The following is a 21,194-nucleotide window of genomic DNA, read 5'->3' as shown; positions in this document are numbered from 1 at the left end:
AATTGAAAAATGCTACGAGAGGAATAGGCAGTTGTGTTTATGTTTCGTAGATCTAGAGAAAGCATATGACAGGGTACCGAGGGAAAAGATGTTCGCTATAGTGGGGGACTATGGAATTAAATCTAGATTATTAAAATCAATCAAAGGCATTTATGTTGACAATTGGGCTTCAGTGAGAATTGATGATAGAATGAGTTCTTGGTTCAGGGTACTTACAGGGGTTAGACAAGGCTGTAATCTTTCACCTTTGTTGTTCATAGTTTACATGGATCATCTGCTGAAAGGTATAAAATGGCAGGGAGGGATTCAGTTAGGTGGAAATGGAGTAAGCAGTGTGGCCTATGCTGATGACTTGGTCTTAATGGCAGATTGTGCCGAAAGCCTGCAGTCTAATATCTTGGTACTTGAAAATAGGTGCAATGAGTATGGTATGAAAATTAGCCTCTCGAAGACTAAATTGATGTCAGTAGGTAAGAAATTCAACAGAATTGAATGTCAGATTGGTGATACAAAGCTAGAACAAGTCGATAATTTCAAGTATTTAAGTTGTGTGTTCTCCCAGGATGGTAATATAGTAAGTGAGATTGAATCAAGGTGTCGTAAAGCTAATGCAGTGAGCTCGCAGTTGCTATCAACAGTATTCTGTAAGAAGGAAGTCAGCTCCCAGACAAAACTATATTTACATCGGTCTGTTTTCAGACCAACTTTGTTTTACGGGAGCGAAAGCTGGGTGGACTCAGGATATCTTATTCATAAGTTAGAAGTAACAGACATGAAAGTAGCAAGAATGATGGCTGGTACAAACAGGTGGGAACAATGGCAGGAGGGTACTCGGAATGAGGAGATAAAGGCTAATTTAGGAATGAACTTGATGGATGAAGCTGTACGCATAAACCGGCTTCAATGGTGAGGTCATGTGAGGCGAATGGAGGTGGATAGGTTACCTAGGAGAATAAAGGACCCTGTTATGGAGGGTAAGAGAAGTAGGGGTAGACCAAGACGACGATGTTTAGACTCGGTTTCTAACGATTTAAAGATAAGAGGTATGGAACTAAATGAGGCCACAATACTAGTTGCAAATCAAGGATTGTGGCGACGTTTAGTAAATTCACGGAGGCTTGCAGACTGAACGCTGAAAGGCATAACAGTCTATAATGATTATGTATGTATGTTAACTAACACGTTAACATCTTGTATTGTATTGAATGGGTTGAAGTTAGAATAAATTTCTTACATTTATTATTAAGATTCTTTCAATACGGGAAAAAAGATTTTTATTACTTGTAACAGTATCCAGTAATCGGGAGATAGTGGGTTCGAACCCCACTGTCGGCAGCTCTGAAGCTGATTTTCCGTGGTTTCCCATTTTCACACCAGGCAAATGCTGGGGCTGTACCTTAAGGCCACGGCCACTTCCTTCCCATTCCTAGGCCTTTCCTCTCCCATCGTCGCCATAAGACCTATCTGTGTCGGTGCGACGTAAAGCAAATAGCAGGTTTTTTGATATCATGGCGATAGTGTGTCCAAGTTTCACAGATAGTGTGTCCAAGTTTCACAGCCATACAGTAGCGTGGAAATAACAGCTTTGTATACCATGCGTTTTGTATGAAGTTTTAGGTTGTTATTCATGAAGACTCTGTGCATTAACAATATCAGATAATATGTACCTTAAAATGATTATAATAGACCACCAGTCTTACTAAATAAAGTCCTTATATGGTTGCTTAACACTTGTATAGGTATACATTGAATAAACCCCATTTAAGCCTTGCATATTTTTCTTACTAATAAATGTGGTTTACGCATTGTATTATTATACTGCACATATATCCTTATTCCAAGTCGTAGGAATCTCTTCCTGCAGTTCACTGATATTTTTCTTCACGTTCACCGTCTTTATGATCGCTTTTGCTGGTTATCTCTGAATGTTATCAGTTGAAATAGGTGAATGTCGAGTTATGTACAGAATTTCAAGCCGCATCTAATGCCGTTAACAAAAATAAAGTATTGATTGTGAAAAATGTTAATTTAATGGAAAGTTACATCAAATAATAAATCACACCTGATAAACTTCATTATCATGTATCTGCATTGTCACTATCTAATTAAAGTCTAGAATATTCAACCTTTCACTGCATATCAATTAAATAATCTTTATTGCATGAAACTTATCATATCATACCTCCCATTTCGTGTTCATTATGTTTGCAATTTTTCACTGTTGATAAAGAAACATTTTGGCTCAACGTAGATACGGTATGTTTGATTTTAAATTTGAATGATAAAAATGTTCAGTACGTGTCTTCCTTTACAGTCATGTTCAGAAATTTGTATGTGCAAGCACGAAAAAAATAATTCGCCCGCCTTCACTGTTGACTTTACATATTATCAGTAGTATAATATCTATTAAATAAAAATTTGTGATAAATTTACAATTCTTGAGGACAAGTGAATTGCGTTCATGTAGTCTGTGACATGTGTGAGTGCATGCCCGTGCATAGAGGTTCTTAGTACAAAGAACAAAGGCAGAAAGGTGCACAGTGGATCTTCAAATTAAGAAGAAACGTTCCATAGTAATAATTACTGACAATAATTACTAACCCCATTCTGCGCTCATGCCCATAGTGGTGTGAGAAGATATAGAGCCACCTCTAGGATCTTTCATTAAACCTTTCTGTGTTAATGACAATTCAACGATAATCTTTCGTAAATCGATACCCAGTTTTAAAACTTTTGTCTTCTAAGAGAAATGAGTCGCTTCACCTCTTAAAGTGTTACCGTATTTAACAAACATTTCCAGCCTTCATAGCCTCTGTTGTAACTACAAAGACGCACACACAAAATGCTGTCAATTGTGTACAGTTATATTTACAAATTTTATACACACACACATACACACACTGACAACTGCCCTCTTGAACAAAACACTGTTACGAAGAAGGAGAAGAACACAGCAACACTTGCATGTCAACCAACTACCAACCCAACAAAGTCCACATACTGACTAATGACTTCCACTACAAGTCTCGTTAAACAGCTCTATTCAACTCCCAAGACTGCCTCTTTATATACATTGCCTGGCCAGGCTTCCAGAAGAATATGACACAACATGTTTTCTCGTAATTTCGAGAGTCTATAATAGCATATTTACAATGAAAGGAATTTTCTACACAATTCCAGCGGCAAGATGCGTTGTTCTGGACTATTACTGTGTGTTGCACAACATTACGCTGGATTTATACAAATCATATTTACAGGTATTAATAAATTGTATACTGTTGCCATTGATGCTGTCATGGCCCATACTTATAGGCTTGATATAGGCTTTTAGGCTTATGCCTTGGGGCCGATGACCTTCGATGTTAGGCCCCTTAAAACAACAAGCATCATCATCATCATCATCATGGGCTTATGCCGTGTCAAGTAAATAAGGTGAAATACTTTATGTTTTGCTGAGAACTCTGCTCTGCGTCATCAGAAGAAAATCTTGACTGTCCACGAGAAAGGCTTCTTAAACAAATTATATACTATTAATTGTGTGTTCTTACATTAAATAAACCCGTTTTAATATACACACAGCAGATGTATCATGACATAACCCCACAATAATACAATCACGATTTATACCAAATAAAGTCCGTACATAACTACATAAATAGTGATAATGCTAATACTAATAGACGTAAACAACTTCGTAGTCACCCTTCACAAGTCATAATAATAATAATAATAATAATAATAATAATAATAATAATAATAATAATAATAACAACAACAACAACAACAACAGTTTGCACGCTTCTCGTGGGAAAGCACCAAAAAGTAGGATTATAGTTACAAGCTACAAATACAGTATGTGCATGTGTGTCTATCTCTCTGCAGTATACTAAAATTTATAATCAGAAATGGAGTGAAGCAAGGAGATCACTCTGGACTTAATTAATGATATAATAGAAAGGCCTTCTTTGTAGGATGTCTCATCGAAGGAATACCAACATAAAGTGAGGAAAACTGACAGTTTCCAGGAACTCAAAATGTATCTATAATTGCTCCCTCTCTCCTCTCCCAGTACGGTCTAGAATCGCAAAAAGTTCAGAAAAGTAGGAAGTTGGGGACGGGAGTGGACGAAGTTTATACTTCGCGGAAACGCAGAGTTATACCAAGAAGCAGGTGAGGTGGAATAGCTGCTCATAACTGTGTCTCCTCCTTTCTTATGGTAGGAAGTATTTTTTTTTTTTTAAACTACATTAAAATCATACTCAGACATTCTCAGAAAGTTTTTAAATCCAAATCTCTTTTGTATTTTTAGCTCATTCAGAATGTCATTCACATTGTGCCTTTTATTGAGATATCATCGTACCCACATTCTCCTTTGCTTCGTTCTCAAGATCTTGTAAGAAGCAACAGTGGCAATAACAAAGGTCAAATCCTCTTCATCGGAGTCTATTGTCCTTGTTTGAAAATACAAGACACCGCCTGAATTTATTACCACAAACTGATATGATGAACTACCTGTACATAAACAAAGAAACTCAAGTTTAATAATAATATTATTCGCTTTATGTCCCACTAACTTTACGGTTTTTTGGAGACACCGAGGTGTCAGAATTTTGTCCTGCAGAAGTTCTTTTACATGCCCGTAAATCCACCGACACGAGGCTGACATATTTGAGCACCTTCATATACCACCGGACTGAGCCAGGTTCAAACCTGCCAGTTGGGGTCAGAAGGCCAGCGCCTCAACCGTCTGAGCCACTCAGTCCGGCGAAGTCAAGCTTAACATGTTTATAAATATGGACACAATGTTAAATGAAACAGTATTTAACAGTTAACAGTTGATGGTATCACCAGTTAACATTTAACAGTTTGAACATTTAACGTGTTATTGTTAAATGTTAATCAGTGGAGACTGACCTTTACATTCGCCCGTAAATTTGTGACATTCTCATTCAATCTGCCAACCCTTCCCATATGAGCTGCTGAAGCAGGACTAACAGGAGATGAAGCAGCACAATTCACAGAAATTGTTGACATAGAAATAATGATTTTCCTTTTTTTTTTTCTTTTCTTTTTTTTTTTTTTTTCATACCAGGCAAATGCTGGCTGGGGCTGTGCTATAATTAAGGGCACAGTTGCTTCCTTCCCACTCCTAGCCCTTTCCTATCCCATCGTCACCGTACAACCTGTCTGTGTCAGTGCGCTGTGAAGCAACATGTAAAAAAAAAAAAGACATAGAAATATCATTTCTTACTTCAACTGTTTGGCTTTATTTTGCTGCTGCCGCTACTATTCCTCACCATCTTCGTCCATATTAAAACCATTAGGTCATGAAAGAATTTCTGTACCTCCTAATATACTATCGTCCTACCCCAAAATCAGTGTTACTTTGTGCAAACTGAGCCTGAAAAAGAAAAGAAACAACTGATGTTATACCTCCCCATTGAAACCCGTTGTTCCCAATTGCAAACGTGAAAATTCTAACTAATTTTAGCTGCACAGATTGTAGAAAATTGAAACATTTGTACTTGCCAGTAACAAACCATCTCCTGTTCCAGCATTAGCATAAGTTGGCGCTGCTCCCCGTATTTAGCAGATGATGGCCCAGCAGCAGGCGGCCCATGCGCAACTAGCTGCAGCTGCACGGGCTCAAGCTCAGGTGCAAATAGCCCACGCCCACTCATGTTCAGTGAATACATATTTTAAATTCAGTACTGTTAAGGAAATATCATGGATCACAGAGGTGTAAGAAACGTGAGGGGTAAATGAGTGGACAAGGAATTAACTAGTGCATAATTTAACACAACAAATTTTGAAATTTTGTTTCTTTCCTTTTTTTAATTTAAAATATGATAACTAGAAAATCTGAAAGAACAGTAACAACCTTATATCCAGCTAGTCAGCTCCAACATCAGTGACTTAAAATTGGGTACAAAACTTGAGAGAATTACAAATGATAAATAATGTAGAAAAGAGCTGAATTGCTCCTGGCAGGTACCTAATTTACAAGAGTTGCTCATCTTCACACAACAGGGGAGTCTGCGCTCCAACTATATCATCGTCCAGCCTCTCAGAGGCATCAGTTTCTGATTGCGCACTTCCAACCTTTCGGTTGCTTTTAATTAAGGAATTAACACAAGACAGCCTCAATTTGGGCTTGTTTATTGCTTAACAGTTTGTAACTTTCTGTCCCTCAAGGGAACTTCACACCAGACTCATTTTCTACACACCACAATCAATTTACAGAGGCAAGAGAGGCCATACTAAATTTCCTTAATGTAAAAAGAAAATGAAAAAGAAAATGTTTGTAATCGGCCATAAACAAGATGCAAAGGAGGCGAAACACTTGCACTCCTAGAGAAACTTAAAACATAAAAGAACTCCTGCGGGACAAAATTCTGGCACTTTGGCGTCTCCAAAAACCGTAAAAGAGTAGTTAGTAGGACGTAAAGCAAATAACATTATTATTAAAACCCTAAGTGAGCTTATGGCCCAGTGATACAGAGGCTGAGCCTATTCTACACTTTGGTGACTAAATGAGAAACATTAAATACCAAAGGAGAGTTGAGAATTTTGAAGGTTTAGAAACTGTAGTCGCCCCATACCAAGTTGAATGGGGACTCAACAGAGGGTAATCACTCTTTGTTCCCTTACATTACATACCAGTATTTCTCGGTAGTGAATAGAACAGAGTCCTCAGACTGACCAAAAATTCTACATTTGAACCACAAGATTTAGAAATAGAAAATCTGAATTCTTGTACACCCCCCCCTCCCCTCCAATTACAGTATAATTGTCTAAAGAAAATGTTTACAGGTTTCTGATAGGTAGATTGATTTTGGAGAAGGAACCAACATAAGTGTTGACAACTTTGATAAGTACATGAACAAAACAATCTTCATAAACTAAGGTTAGCCAATGGTAAAAATCAATTTTCCCTTAAGAATTAATTATCATTGATCCCGTCAGAGGGGGCACTTAACAAATGGTAGGGACATCTAACAGTTGGAAACCAAATTATCTTGTACTACATCAGTTAAAGGTAGATTACCTAGACGGCTTTATAGAAGACGCACAGTTTAACTGGCTGGAGAAGGTGTAACCCCGGTACAAGTACTATCATTGCTGAAATGTGCCACAGTGGGAATTCTCAGAAGTTAACCGTGTAAGAGAAGAAGTTATCCTTTGATAGCGGAATTTTGAAGGCGCGGTTAACCGTACTGTTGTATGAAGCACGTTTATGTGACTGTGGGTGAAAAGAGTCTTGTTTTATGGTATTAGCTGTATGTGTGGGTTTTCTATAAATCATATATGATAATGAGGAAGGTAATCTGTTTATTGTTATGTCTAGAAAATTAATTGATTTGTTTGATTCTGTTTCAAGAGTGAATTTAATAGGAAAACTTAAAACGGTCCACCTTTTCAATACAATTCAATTCAATACAAAAATGTTATATTTATTTATAACATGTATTTGCACTTGGAACTAGTTTCGACGCTATGTTTGCGTCATCATCAGCCAAAATGTGGGAAATAGGTAAGATGTAGGCATTTATATTACACAAGGCGTTACATTAAACAATACACATCTTACAAGGAGATAAAAACAGGGACGAATATAGAAACAAACGAATCGTTGAGAAAACAAAAGTTATACATATTAAAAATAACCTTAACCACACATCTTGCAGTGCGAAAGTGTTCTTCTTGAATGATTCCTGAATATAAAAACACACGCGCACACATTTCTGAAGAGCCAGCAGGCAGGACAAAGTAAAGTGAAACCTTAAGAGTTCTTCTGAGAAGAGTTCATCATTTTTTCTATGTTTCGACTAACTAATGAAGTCTCCCTTGAGTTCCTGATAAACATGCACAACAGGAAATTCTCCTTCACTCTCAACAATAGCTCTAAAGACCAACGGTAAAATTTTATTTTAAATATTGTGCAGAGACGTGAAAGCATGATTATGAACATGATATAACTTCTTCATATAACCCAGTTTTTTACACAAGGTGTTACATTAAATAATACACATCTTACGAGGAGATAAAAACAGGGACGAATGTAGAAACACATGCATCGTTGAGAAAGCAAAGTTATACATATTAAAAATAAGCTTAACCACATAACTTGCAGTGCGAAAATGTTTGCCTTGAATGATTCCTGAATACAAAACGCGCGCGCGCGCACACTTCTAAAGAGCCAGCAGGCAGGAAAAAGTAAGGTGAAACCTTAAGAGTTCTTCTGAGAAGAGTTCATCATTCTTTCTATGATCTGACTAACTAATGAAGTCTTCCTTGAGTTCCTGATAAACATACACAACAGGAAATTAAAGAATACACATCTTACAAGGAGATAAAAACAGGGAAAGTTATACATATTAAAAATAACTTTAACCACACATCTTGTAGTGCGAAAATATTCGTCTTGAATGATTCATGAATACAAAACACAAGGCCTTCTCCTAGACATCACTGAAAACTGTTTTATACACCTTGACCAGTTTTTCAATCCAAATCTTAATCTGAATGATATTTCTGAGAAACCCAATGCCCTTTTCGATTTTCTCATCTCCTTTTTAAATAACCTGAAGTCAACAAATAAGGAATCAATCTTTCACAATTTACACAATACCCTCTCATGCCACTTCCCCCTTCCGCAACACCCCCCTTGATCCTCCTTAGTTCTCCCCCCTCCCCCCCCAAGGGGCTCTGAACTTCGGAGCGTGGGTTGGCGACCACGGGCCCCTTAGCTGAGTCCTGGCATTGCTTCCACTTACTTGTGCCAGGCACCTCACTTTCATCTATCCTGTCCGACCTCCCTTGGTCAACTCTTGTTCCTTTCCGACCCCGACGCTATTAGGTTTCCGAGGGCTAGGGAGTCTTTCATTTTCACGCCCTTCATGGCCCTTGTCTTCCTTTGGCTGATATCTTCATTTTTCGAAGTATCGGATCCCTTCCATTTTTCTTTCCTTCCCACCCTCCATCCCCCAGGGGCTCTGAACTTCGGAGCGTGGGTTGGCGACCACGGGGCCCTTAGCTGAGTCCTGGCATTGCTTCCACTTACTTGTGCCAGGCTCCTCACTTTCATCTATCCTGTCCGACCTCCCTTGGTCAACTCTTGTTCTTTTCCGACCCCGATGCTATTAGGTTTGCGAGGGCTAGGGAGTCTTTCATTTTCACGCCCTTCGTGGCCCTTCTCTTCCTTTAACCGATATCTTCATTTTTTAAAGTGTCGGTTCTCTTTCTCTTTTTCCTCGAATTAGTATTATATAAAGGATTGTTGCCCAATTGTATTTCCTCTAATAACAATAACCACCACCACCACCACCACCTTCTAATAAACGTTCCCCACCCCCTTTCTCTATTTATCATTTCTTTTTCAATTACTATGGCAAGTTGTTTCGAGTTAAACCTCGTATTTCTTTCATTATTTCTTCCTATTTTTTAATATATTTTTATTTGGCTTTATTCTTTTTTAACGTTTTAAATTATTTTAAAACCTATATATCCACTTTGAATTTGACGAAATTAAATCCTACACTGTTTTCCTAAGACTTCATTCACGTCACCTTTTACTCTTCGGCCGGAGAAACAAATGCCTACAAGACCTGCCTAGCAACGACTTTACATAAGTGCATACTTGATCTGCTTATGAACTTCAACTATATTTGTTTTCGGCGCAAGATAGTGATGTTCTGTTTACTCTCTTGACTGTGATTATTGTGTTTTGAACATTAACTGAATTGCTACGATATGATACAATGTTAATTTTTTGCCTGTGTTCAATATATTAGTTGTTTTAAGATCTTCGCTAATTGGCTGATGATGACACTTGAAATGTGTTGAAACCGGTCCCAATAAACCGGTTGTAACTACTTTTTAGTTCAACTTACTACGGAGTATTGAAAGGTGGATCCTTCCCTATAATATTGTACATCTTAGATACTTTGAATGAAAGTTTATAATATTTTATTTTATTATTTGCTAATAAAGTAATTCAGAAAGGGTGTTAAAAATTGACTTAAACTAAAATAGTCAACACGTCTTATGCAACTAGATTACAGTTTCATGTGTAGTCTCCTCCTACTACCAAACTGAAGAACACACCTTGGGCTAACATAATATGAAATTACCGTATATGCTCGTATATAGCTCACACTTTTTTGACAAAAAATAAGTGTGAATATTTTCGGTGTGCAAAAGATCATATTCCCGAAAAACGTAAAATTTGCATTAGGCTGTTGAAACAAGACTAGTGGCATATTTACCCTATTCATTGTCCCTGTCTTCAATCTCCGAGCTATTCTCGTGTGCATCATTCTGGTCACCATCCCATACTGCCTCGACCTGAGTTCCTTCCAACGCATTTGCGATGTCCGTCTTCAAGAAACTCTTCACAATAACGTCTGTCGACATCATAGCCCATGCCCGCATAACCCAATCACACAAGAGTTCAACCGGTGGCCTCTTTATTTTGCCTGCTGGCGTCAGCTCATACTCCTGCCTGCCATCCATTCGGTGTACAATTTACGTATGTTGTCCTTGAAGGACTTATTGATCGAAACATCTAAGGGCTGTAGACAATGTGTGAGTCCACCAGGAATTACAACAAGATCAGTTTTCATTTCCTGAAAACGTTTCTTCGTGTCTACCAAGTGTCCGTGGAAACTGCCCCGCACTAGCATTGCTGGGCGTCGAAGCAGTGCCCCTGGCCGTGCCCCCCACACCGTACGGACCCATCCTTGAACCCGTACATGAATGACTTTGGGAAATCGCTTTAGGCACGGTTTTCCTTTTGAATATAACGTACGGTGGCAATTTTCTTCTGTCTGGGGTTATTGCTAGCATGACAATGCACAGCTGTTTTTTTACACCCAGTTGTACGGACGAGTACGCTAGATTTTCTCTTCTTGTTGGTGATGTTGTATGGCATGTCAAAGTTTGGGGTTTGATCTGCATTGCCAATTTGAGATAAGAGGTAATTGTTTTTCTTCTGCATTGCTATCACATGGGGATGAAAGTCTATGATTTTGTCGCTGAAATCACTTGGCATTCTGTACACCTTCACAGACACAATCCCTTTCGTGTCTTGAATCGACGGATCCAACCCCGGCTCACTTTCAGATCCAAACAGCCGATTCCTCCTAATTGCTAGTTCGCGTGCTTTGAAATGTAGCATCTCGTGCAAGATACTGAAGCTGTCATTTCACAACTCGAACGTAATGAAGCAACTCATCTTCCAGCTCAGGAAACTTACCAGTTTTTGGCCCTCTGAATGCCTTATGTGTTCAGTTGGTGGATTCTAGCGCAGCTTTCTGTTTATGCCAGTAGCGAACATTAAACTCAACCACACTGAATTCTCGACCGGCAGCTGTGTTACCATGTCCTTCAGCATATTTTATCACTTAGAGTAAACCCAGCCGTATAACTCCCACGTTTCTCCATAACTTAAAGATCGACCTACACAAGAAAACTTAACCGAGAAACAACCATGAAACATGAAGACAGAATACTGGTACTTGTCGACAATACAACAGATGGACGATCATGGTGATCACTTGACTGCCTGGACAGGGAAACACTCTCATTTCACATGATCAGCTCTGCTGGACAGGTAGCGATAAGCACATTGACAAAGACGGAAGCGTGAGAGGCTTGGCTGAGTGTGACTGACTGGCCAGGCATTGTTGCGCGTGGAGGCTTAAGAATCCAGAGATGCTCTACATTATGTTAAAAAATAGAGATCCATAAAAAGGTCCCGTGTGCCGTATAAAAGTAACAAGTTGTAAAAGTAATACTTAAGTTGTTGGTCATGGAAATCGAAAAAGGTTGGTTTTCAAGCGATGCTGCTGTTCATTCAGAGATCAATTGAAATTAAAGTACCGTAACATTGTCTTCTCAAGATGTTTATAAACTTGAAATAAATGTCTATGCGAAGTAAGATGCTAGAAGAAAGCTCTTCTGTTTCTTCTGTTTCCACGTGCAACAATTACCTTCCTTCAAGTTCCAAAAAACTGAAGAGCCTTTCCAGCATCCATGTGTTTTTACGTCTATGAATATCTTAAAAAACGATGTAACTTCATCTCAGTTGTTCTTCGAATATACAGTAGCAAATTTAAGAAATCAGCATATGTTGAATTCCTTGACCAACTGAATAATTTCCATCCCTATCAACTTTTTAATGCTATACGGCGCACTGGACTTTATTCATAAATAAATGATGTAACTTCGGCTAAGTGATTCTTCAATTGGATACCTGCATCTTAAAGGAGCCAGCATATTCCAGCAACTCAAAGATTCCTATCTATAACATCTTTTTAATATGCACTGGACTTATTATGAATCTCTTTCAGAGAGTTATTTTTTAACATAGTGCTGCACAATATCTCACATGGTATGTACTTTTACGAGACCGCACGTGTCTTTACATTGTTTAATTTTCTTCGGTATTTGTATTTTAATTTTGCTTTAGGCTGACGATGACCTAGTACTAGGTCGAAACTAGTCCCTAATCATTCATGTGCCGGGTTGAGTGGCTCAGACGGTTAAGGCGCTGGCCTTCTGACCCCAACTTGGCAGGTTCGATCCTGGCTCAGTCCGGTGGTATTTGAAGGTGCTCAAATACGTCAGCCGCGTGTCGGTAGATTTACTGGCACGTAAAAGAACTCCTGCGGGACTAAATTCCGGCACCTCGGCGTCTCCGAAAACCGTAAAATAGTAGTTAGTGGGACGTAAAACAAATATTATTATTGTTATTAATCATTTATGTAATTCAAACTGTTTACATTTTGTATTGAAAAGGTGGACCCAAATAATACATTAATTTACTCTATTGTAATCACAGTTCAAAACGGATCTATCATTATGAAACTTATTTCATTTAAAATATACGTGGTGGTGAGTTATATGCAAGCATATACTTATTTTATTTTGGTGGTATTTGAAGGTCCTCAAATATGTCAGCCTCATGTTGGTAGATTTACTTGCATGTAAGAGAACTCCTTGGGGGACAAAATTCCGGCACCTCGGCGTCTCTGAAAACCGCAAAAGTCGTTAGTGGGATGTAAAGACAATAACAAAAAAATATATATTTTGGCCATTTTATGACACACTTTTTCCCAAGCAGTCTAGAATTATTCTTACATGTTTTTATTTGTATTTGTACTTGCCAGTAACAAACCATCTTCTGTTCCAGCAGTAGCATAAGATGGCGCTGCCCCCGTATTTACTGGGGCCGCACCCCTGGGCCACCATGATGGCCCAGCAGCAGGCGGCCCACGCACAGCTAGCTGCAGCTGCACAGGCTCAAGCTCAAGTACAAGCTCAGGCCCAAGCCCAGGTGCAAGCAGCCCACGTCCAGGCGGCTCATGTCCAGGCTGCACACGTTCAGGCAGCACAAGCTGCCGCCCATGCCCAGGCTGCACAGGCTGCCCAGGCGGCTCAAGCAGCTCAGGCTGCACACGTCCAAGCTGCCCATGCTCATGCAGCTGCCCAGGCTCACATGCAGGCGCAGGTTCATCCACAAATTATGCACCACCCTCCTCTTGTTCCACCACCAATGAAACAGCCAGAGATTATCACAGAGGAGAAACTGCAAGAAAAAGGTAAGTTTTACAGAAAGCTATAGGTACATGTTAGTGTGTGGAATAAGATGCAGTTTTAAAACTTGAAAACTTCTCCGATGTTTGATAGTGTTGCTTCAGTTATCCTAAAAATTAAAAAAAAAATCACCCGCATCATTAACGTACTTCCATTTTACTGGAAACTGAAATAAATTTTACTATGAATTTTTTATTTTTCTATGGTATAAGTGAAAGACTAATATATGATGTATTTTGCAGAGACTATAATTGTTTTGCTTATTGTGGTCTTCTCTTTGAAAAGTATTTGCATTGAAAATCAATTCAGATTAATTATGCATGTTAAGTCAACTAGAGATGTCATCTTTGCCTTGAGGATGATGGAAAAATACAGATTGTATAGATAATATGTTCATATGGTCTTCATAGTTCTAGAGAAGGTCCATGATTTAGTGCCGTGAAATCTCCTTTTGTGGGCACTAAAGAAGAAAACTGTTCCACATCTGTACATCACCATTATCCAAGATATGTACGATGGACGCCTGAAAAACTATGAAAATATCATGCAGAACTATTATTATTATTTATTTATTTATTTAGCGTATGATGAATACAATATTATTTACAATATATACAACTACCATCTCAAGCTCGTAACTAAAGTTCCATGTCAAAATTTAATAGCCAGAGAAGAGCTTCGTTTGAGACACAGTTTAAGTCCTCAATAGAGCCTCTGTAACTACGCAAAGGACACTCAAATGCAAGGTGTTCCACTGTCTGTTCCCCTTGTCTGCGGTCACATTGCGGTGATGTCTTCCATCCCCATTTGAAGAGAGTGGCTCCACATCTACCTTGGCCGGTCCTAATTCGATTTAGCATCCTCCACTGCCGTCTGGGAAGAGAAAAACCATCTGGGCACTTGCATGGGTTCTATAGAAGAGTTTGACAGTAAGGTTAGTCTGCATCAAGGATCAACTCTCAGCCCTTATCCCTTTGTAATAGTCAGTGACACATTGACAAGGCACATCCAGGAAGAAGCCCTATGCTATTTTTGCTGGTGGTTTAACGTCGTACTAACATGTCAAAGGTTTTCAGCGGTGGGAGAATGGGGGACTGGGAACAGAAAACCATCTTCAGGGCTGCCAACAAAAATATATATATATATATATATATATATACACATTATAATCAAATACTTGCAATATACTATAGGAGTTCCCAAAATACATTGGATAATCAGAGTTTAAAATAAAACTGCAAGAAGACAACCCCAATTTTATTCATTCTACGTAGAGCGTATTAAGAACTAAGAGAGGAGGATCACAAACGTCGCACCGAAAAGAACAACGTTCTAACGGAATGTGCATTTAACATTTGGACACCTAACAAGTGGATTTTCAAATTGCCATGCTGTTTTTATTGTTTTTTTTTTTTTTTTTTTTTTTTTTCATTCTATAATGTGTTTTGGAGACGATATGTTTGCCTAGCAAGCATCGATTGAAATTTTTGTCGATGTGCATTAAGATATGTGTTATTATATGGTTGGCCTTAAAGCCCATTGTATTTTCTTGTAATTTTAGTCTACAGGACTTTAAACTGTGACTCTTGTTACCGGTACAACATGTAATTTACGTGGAGAGCTAAAAGACAGTAGAGTTTCTCCACTCACTGTACTCTGGCGCTATCTAGCGTTGGCCGCAGTACTTCTAGTGCCGTCACTTATAGAGTTCAACCGTCCGTGACAATGAACTGAGTTTAGACTTTTTTTTTTAAACCTTTGCTTCAAGTGTCCGCTGCAGCTGCGAGTTTTAATTGACCTTCAATATAAAAGGAAGGGAGGTGGTGTTGGACTTTGATCTGGGGTGAATAAATCATCATCCGGCTATAGGCCGTGAATTTTCGAGGATTATTTCTTTGTTCTGGTTTGGAGAATCTGTAAGGAACATAATCAGTCTTGCCTTGGTCCCCGGGCTGAAGTCAACTAAGGTCTGCATACTAAATTTTTGGTCTGTCGTTATGATGTTTGAATTGTGTATTTCAAAATTTTGAATCTATTTTACCTTGATCAAAAAATTGTGGTAGGCAGAAAATAGTAAATGTGTTCAAAATTGCATAACTCTTTTCAAAGGTAAATGTATTATTAGAAGTGATATTTGGGGGCTTTCCTTATCATTACTAAACAAGTAATCATTGGTTTCGGCAACATGTTCTAAACTTGGTTGGACGATATATTGTATGAGCTTGTATTTGTAGATGTTACTTGTTAACTGTATTACCTGGGAATGTCTATTTTAATTCAATGGTGGTTTAGCTTGCTTAATTCTCTTTTAAAATCATATTTAACTCCTTTAATACCACCAAAAACTAATGTAAAGGAATGAGTTGAAAATTGTTTCTTGTGGCTAACTCGGCTCATTATATGGGCAGCTATATTCTTTTCCTTTGATTACGTGATCTTGTTGCTATGGCTGCAGGTCGTAAACAGTCTAGGGGGTGTCTCTTTTGTTTTGTGGTTGACATTTGACTGTCGACCATCGAGCCTTGGATCGACTGTTCCATGGTCATGGATTTCGTTTGATTTGGTGTGGACCGAATCTGTTGTGTGCTATTTGGTTTTAATTGAATTGATGCTTTATATTTGTTTTGGGAGTATTAACTTGTTTGTCCCTTTATGGTTCTATTTATTCTGGTTTTGCATTATATATGCATGTTCGTTGTGGGATTATTCTTGATGGCGTATTATTATCCTTAACTTATTAAATACATTGGAGGGAGTTGTATAGGGACTGTTTTCTGCTCAACTACTTACTTTAAAGTAATTCAATGGACTTCGAATTGTAATGATTATTTGAAGTTTCATTTTCTCTTAATTGATTAATGGGTTATATGCCAATTTGTGTGCATGTCGGCCTCTCACCACTGGATACCGTGGTTCAAATCCCGGTGACTCCATGTGAGATTTGTGCTGGACAAAGCGGAGGCGGACAGGTTTTTCTCCGGGTACTCCGGTTTTCCCTGTCATCTTTCATTCCAGCAATACTCTCCATTATCATGTCATAGCATTTATCACTCATTAATAAATCACCTTGGGAGTGGCGACCCCATTGTAATAACAGCCTATATATGTTTCATTCATTACATCCCTGACCCGGTCAATGACTGGAAAACAGGTAGTAGGTTTTCATTTTCATACCAATTTGTGTAAAAGGTTTTTTTAAAATCACCATTTGATTGATTGTTACCTTGGGGGCACTGACATGTCAGTTTAAATATATTTTGATGATGATGCTTGTTGTATTAAGGGGCCTAACATCGAAGGTCATCGGCCCCTCAAATTAATTTTATTACCTTAATTATATTTTAAACATTTTATCTGTCATTTTAACTTAAATCACTTTATTATCTTAATTAAAGAATCAATATATTTATCTAGAACTGGTGTTCGTATTTGTCGCTATATGACTTCTTAATATTTTAGTTTAATCCACCTGACTTCTGGGCTCAGTTAATTGTTTATTCATTTTTACAACATTGTATTGGGACTGATTGAGGTAAGTGTGCTTCCATTTTCTTGTTATTTGGTGAATTTGATTTTATTTGTATGTCCCATGTCGTGTAACAACTGTCGCTTGTGGATTGACGTCAGAAAAGTTGGATGGCGCAGCCACGCGGTAGAATATTGAAGCTGCAACATAGTGACTGGCGAGGTTTATTTACATGGCGAAGCATTGACATCGTGATGGAAACAGAAAGAAAATTGTCAAATTTGAGGAGGTACTGCTCTGTATACGGTTGCAAATCGTATAAAACGGATGGGAAATCACTTCACTACTTTCCTGTACAAAAAGTTCAGAGAGAAAGATGGGCTTCCGCGCTGTCAATTGGAAAACGCGTTACGTGATACATGACAGTGTGCATTCTGCATTCTCGTGAAGACGACTTCTTTCCACAGTGTAGGTACCGGTACTGTTTATTGTACTCATTGATAGTTATTGTCTCTAATTTGTATTCACAAAGATTTAGCTACATCAAAAATACTGATAAACTTATAGCCTAATACTTCTGTGCCGCACATAGAATGTAATCCGCTCTTTGTAAACTTCTTCATATGTGTAACAGCAGACAGTAAATTAACTATCTACGTGTGAGTAATATCTTTAACTGGTAGTAATTAAGCACTGCATTTAAACTGTGGTAGAGTGTCGGCCTCCGGATCCCAAGATAGCGGGTTCAAACCCGGCAGAGGTAGTCGGATTTTTGTAGGGCGGAAAAAAGTCCATTCGACACTCCATGTCGTACGATGTCGGCATGTAAAAGATCTCTGGTGACACATTTGGTGTTTACCCGACAAAATTAATTAAATCTCAGCCATAGACGCCCAAGAGAGTTTCGGTTTACTCGGTCTGCCATCTAGTGGGGGCCTAGAGTAAAACGGAACGTCGAAATTGACGAGCAGACAATGGCGTCAAATTGAAATGTCTGCACACGGTAGCTGAGGCCATACGATTATTATTATTATTATTATTATTATTATTATTATTATTATTATTATTATTATTATTATTATTATTATTATTATTATTATCAATGAAAGAAAATATATAGTATTTTGCCATCATAAATTAGCTTTTCTTGCTATTTGTTTTACGTCACACCGACACAGATAGGTCTTACGGCGACGATGGGACAGGAAAGGTCTAGGAATGGGAAGGAAGCGGCCGTGACCTTAATTAAGGGAAACCACGGAAAACCATCTTCAGGGCTGCCGACAGTGGGGTTCGAACCCACTATCTCCCGGATGCGATCTCACAGCTGCACCCTCCTAACCGCACGGCCAACTCGTCCGGTCATCATAAATTAGAAGCCATAACCTAATTATTTGGTAGAATTGGACAAACAAAGTATTCTTCAACCCCAAAAAGCTGTGACTGTAGAGGTTATAGTACTCTTAAATTATAATTTTCAAACTTTGCTCTGCGTATTCTGCAGGTAGTTATAATTTTTATACTTATTATTGTCGGTTCTAAGTTCTAACTTTTGTGCTGATGGTAAAAATGGAAGAATATTGAGATTAGGATGTGGGCTGTTCCAACACAAGCCTGTATAAAGCCTAGGATTTATTTGCTTTACAACATTTACTTAGTAGAATTATTATTTTATTTCTTCCCCAAGATTACAGTTTACAAGACAGGTAACTCCCCCGTCATCTGGCTAAGGCTTTGGCATACACCAAATCAACAAGAAATTACTCCATAACCTCTAATAGTGGAAAATTACAGTAGCTTAACTGTTAAGGTGAATTAGCGTGTCAGCGGTAACATTTCTCTGACAAACCCACTTTACATGTACAGTTGCACTTCACATTTTCACTCCCTTTGTTCAAGACAACATTAACTTTGCGGGGTTTTGAATCGATGTGGGATGATTGTAAACACAATGCGACAACACCAGTTTCATCTTCAGTTTCAAACTTTTTACCTACACATATCAAGTAATTACGCTTGAATATTTCTTCCCCTTCCACTAATGGACGCGTGAAATCTCCGACAACTCTCAACAGTTGCGCATACGACACCAAAGACATTTTGAACACTTAATAAATCCTACAGACGCACACCCGATCACTGTCGTGTTTATTTCCCGTCACTATCTCGCCGCCATATTGGAAACAGCTGACCGTAAGCTCCTCCCCCGTTTCGGACGTCAATATCCTGTAGATGCGGGATCTATACATTATTGTTTTAGTATTTTTAAAGTGTATTTTTGTCCATTTTAAAATATTAACCAGCTCAAGATGGTTGAAAAGACCTGAAACATCCTGCTAAAAATGTGAATTAAATGCCTTTCCATTATTTAATAATGTAAAGTCATTTTTAAAAGTGTATTGAGTAGGTGGAAAATCATAATTATTCTCTTAGGAGTAAGGGAAAAAGATGAACAGTAACTTAATGTTGCTGAAATGAGGATACTACAATGGACTCATAGTATGAATAGGCTGGACAAGATCTGTAATGAAGTTATTTGTCAATCTCTGAGCAGAAAAATTAAAAGACAGTATACTCCGATGGTTTGGTCATATTGATAGAAGACTATGTAGCGCACTGAGTTCAGGGGATGGTATTGAGTGAACCAGCAATGTGACAGCCAAAAATGAGATGGAGAGCAAGAATTATGAAGGACTTGGAAAGTTCCAGTACTAATTCTGCTAGGATCCAAGCCAGGAAGTACTGGAGGTGAGCGACCAGAAAAGCTGACCCTATTTAACTGGGACAAGGTGTAGAAGAAGACTGTATATTTAATCTAATGCTCATTGTATTTGAAAATGGAAGTTTTATAGTACACTGTTAATCTAACATGTTGGTCTGCTAAATACACACTTTCACCGAGCTCGATAGCTGCAGTCGCTTAAGTGCGGCCAGTATCCAGTAATCGGGAGATCGTGGGTTCGAGCCCCACTGTCGGCAGCCCTGAAGATGGTTTTCTGTGGTTTCCCATTTTCACACCAGGCAAATGCCGGGGCTGTACCTTAATTAAGGCCATGGCCGCTTCCTTCCAATTCCTAGGCCTTTCCTATCCCATCGTCGCCATAAGACATATGTGTCGGTGCGACGTAAAGCAAATAGCAAAAAAAAAAAAAAAAAAATATACACACTTTCCTCACAGTCTCTTGATGAGCATTTTAAAAGAGTTTTAGTGGGTGATGGAAAAGAGTACTGGAAGGTGAAGTACAATAGTTATATTCATAAGTAATTGCATTATCACAAAACATATCCCTTTATGGTTGCTGCTTGTCAGCTGTCACTTTAAGAACCTTTCGTATATAAAATTAAAAATTAAATCATTTTTAGAGATCATTTTGATAAGGAATGCTAAGAAATTTTTGTGTGCCTGGTAAGATGTCATGTTCTGAATGTTATTTCAACGTATCTTGATTACAGCCCAAAAATGGCAGCAGTTGCAATCCAAACGGTTTTCAGAGAAGAGGAAGTTTGGATTTGTGGATGCCCAAAAGGAAGATATGCCTCCTGAACATATCCGTAAGATCATTCGTGATCATGGTGATATGAGCAGTCGCAAGTACCGGCACGACAAGAGAGTCTACTTGGGGTATGTAGTCCTAAGAGAATGTTTACAGTTATACTAGGCATGTTGTTAAACAAGCAGTGTGTACTGTTTTTCTCCTCTCTGTACTGTCAATAAGTTACTGCACAGTATGTTTTGGTGTAGCTTTCCTCATCACTTATCATTATTGATGGATGGCAGAAGATATGCAGCTTTCTCTCTTCATGTCCAATACACTAATTTTAGACAGAGAATATACTTTGCTGGGCTGAGTGGCTCAGGCGGTTGAGGCCCTGGCCTTCTGACCCCAAGTTGGGCTCAGTCTGGTGTATGAAGGTGCTCAAATATGTCAGCCTCGTGTTAGTAGATTTACCGGCATGTTAAAGAACTCCTGCAAGACTAAATTCCAGCACCTCTGCATATACCATCCAGGGAAATACATTGCAATCGGCTTCTCAGGTAAGAGACCTAGGTGTTATAATAGACTGTAAACTAACCTTCTCTGCTCACATTCACTCTATAAAATCCCGTGCTATGCGTACTCTAGGCATT

At 38.5% G+C, this 21,194-nt stretch overlaps 1 protein-coding gene across 2 annotated transcripts in view; it reads left to right on the top strand.

Annotated features, from left to right (window-relative positions):
* Prp8 (pre-mRNA processing factor 8) overlaps positions 1 to 21,194 on the top strand; it is a 222,019-nt gene that overhangs the window by 8,490 nt on the left and 192,335 nt on the right. The window contains exons 2-3 of one of the 2 annotated variants that reach the window (XM_067154586.2): positions 13,199 to 13,604; positions 20,519 to 20,687. In XM_067154586.2, coding sequence (XP_067010687.1) covers positions 13,208 to 13,604; positions 20,519 to 20,687 — 566 coding nt within the window. In that variant the 5' untranslated portion in view covers positions 13,199 to 13,207. Of the gene's footprint in view, positions 1 to 13,195; positions 13,605 to 20,518; positions 20,688 to 21,194 lie in introns of both variants that reach the window. The other variant, XM_067154585.2, reaches the window with a different exon arrangement.

Source organism: Anabrus simplex, chromosome 10, assembly GCF_040414725.1.
Source record: "Anabrus simplex isolate iqAnaSimp1 chromosome 10, ASM4041472v1, whole genome shotgun sequence".
Lineage (NCBI taxonomy): Eukaryota > Metazoa > Arthropoda > Insecta > Orthoptera > Tettigoniidae > Anabrus > Anabrus simplex.
Note: the sequence above shows the minus strand (reverse complement) of the source record. Positions and strands in the feature narration are given on the sequence as shown.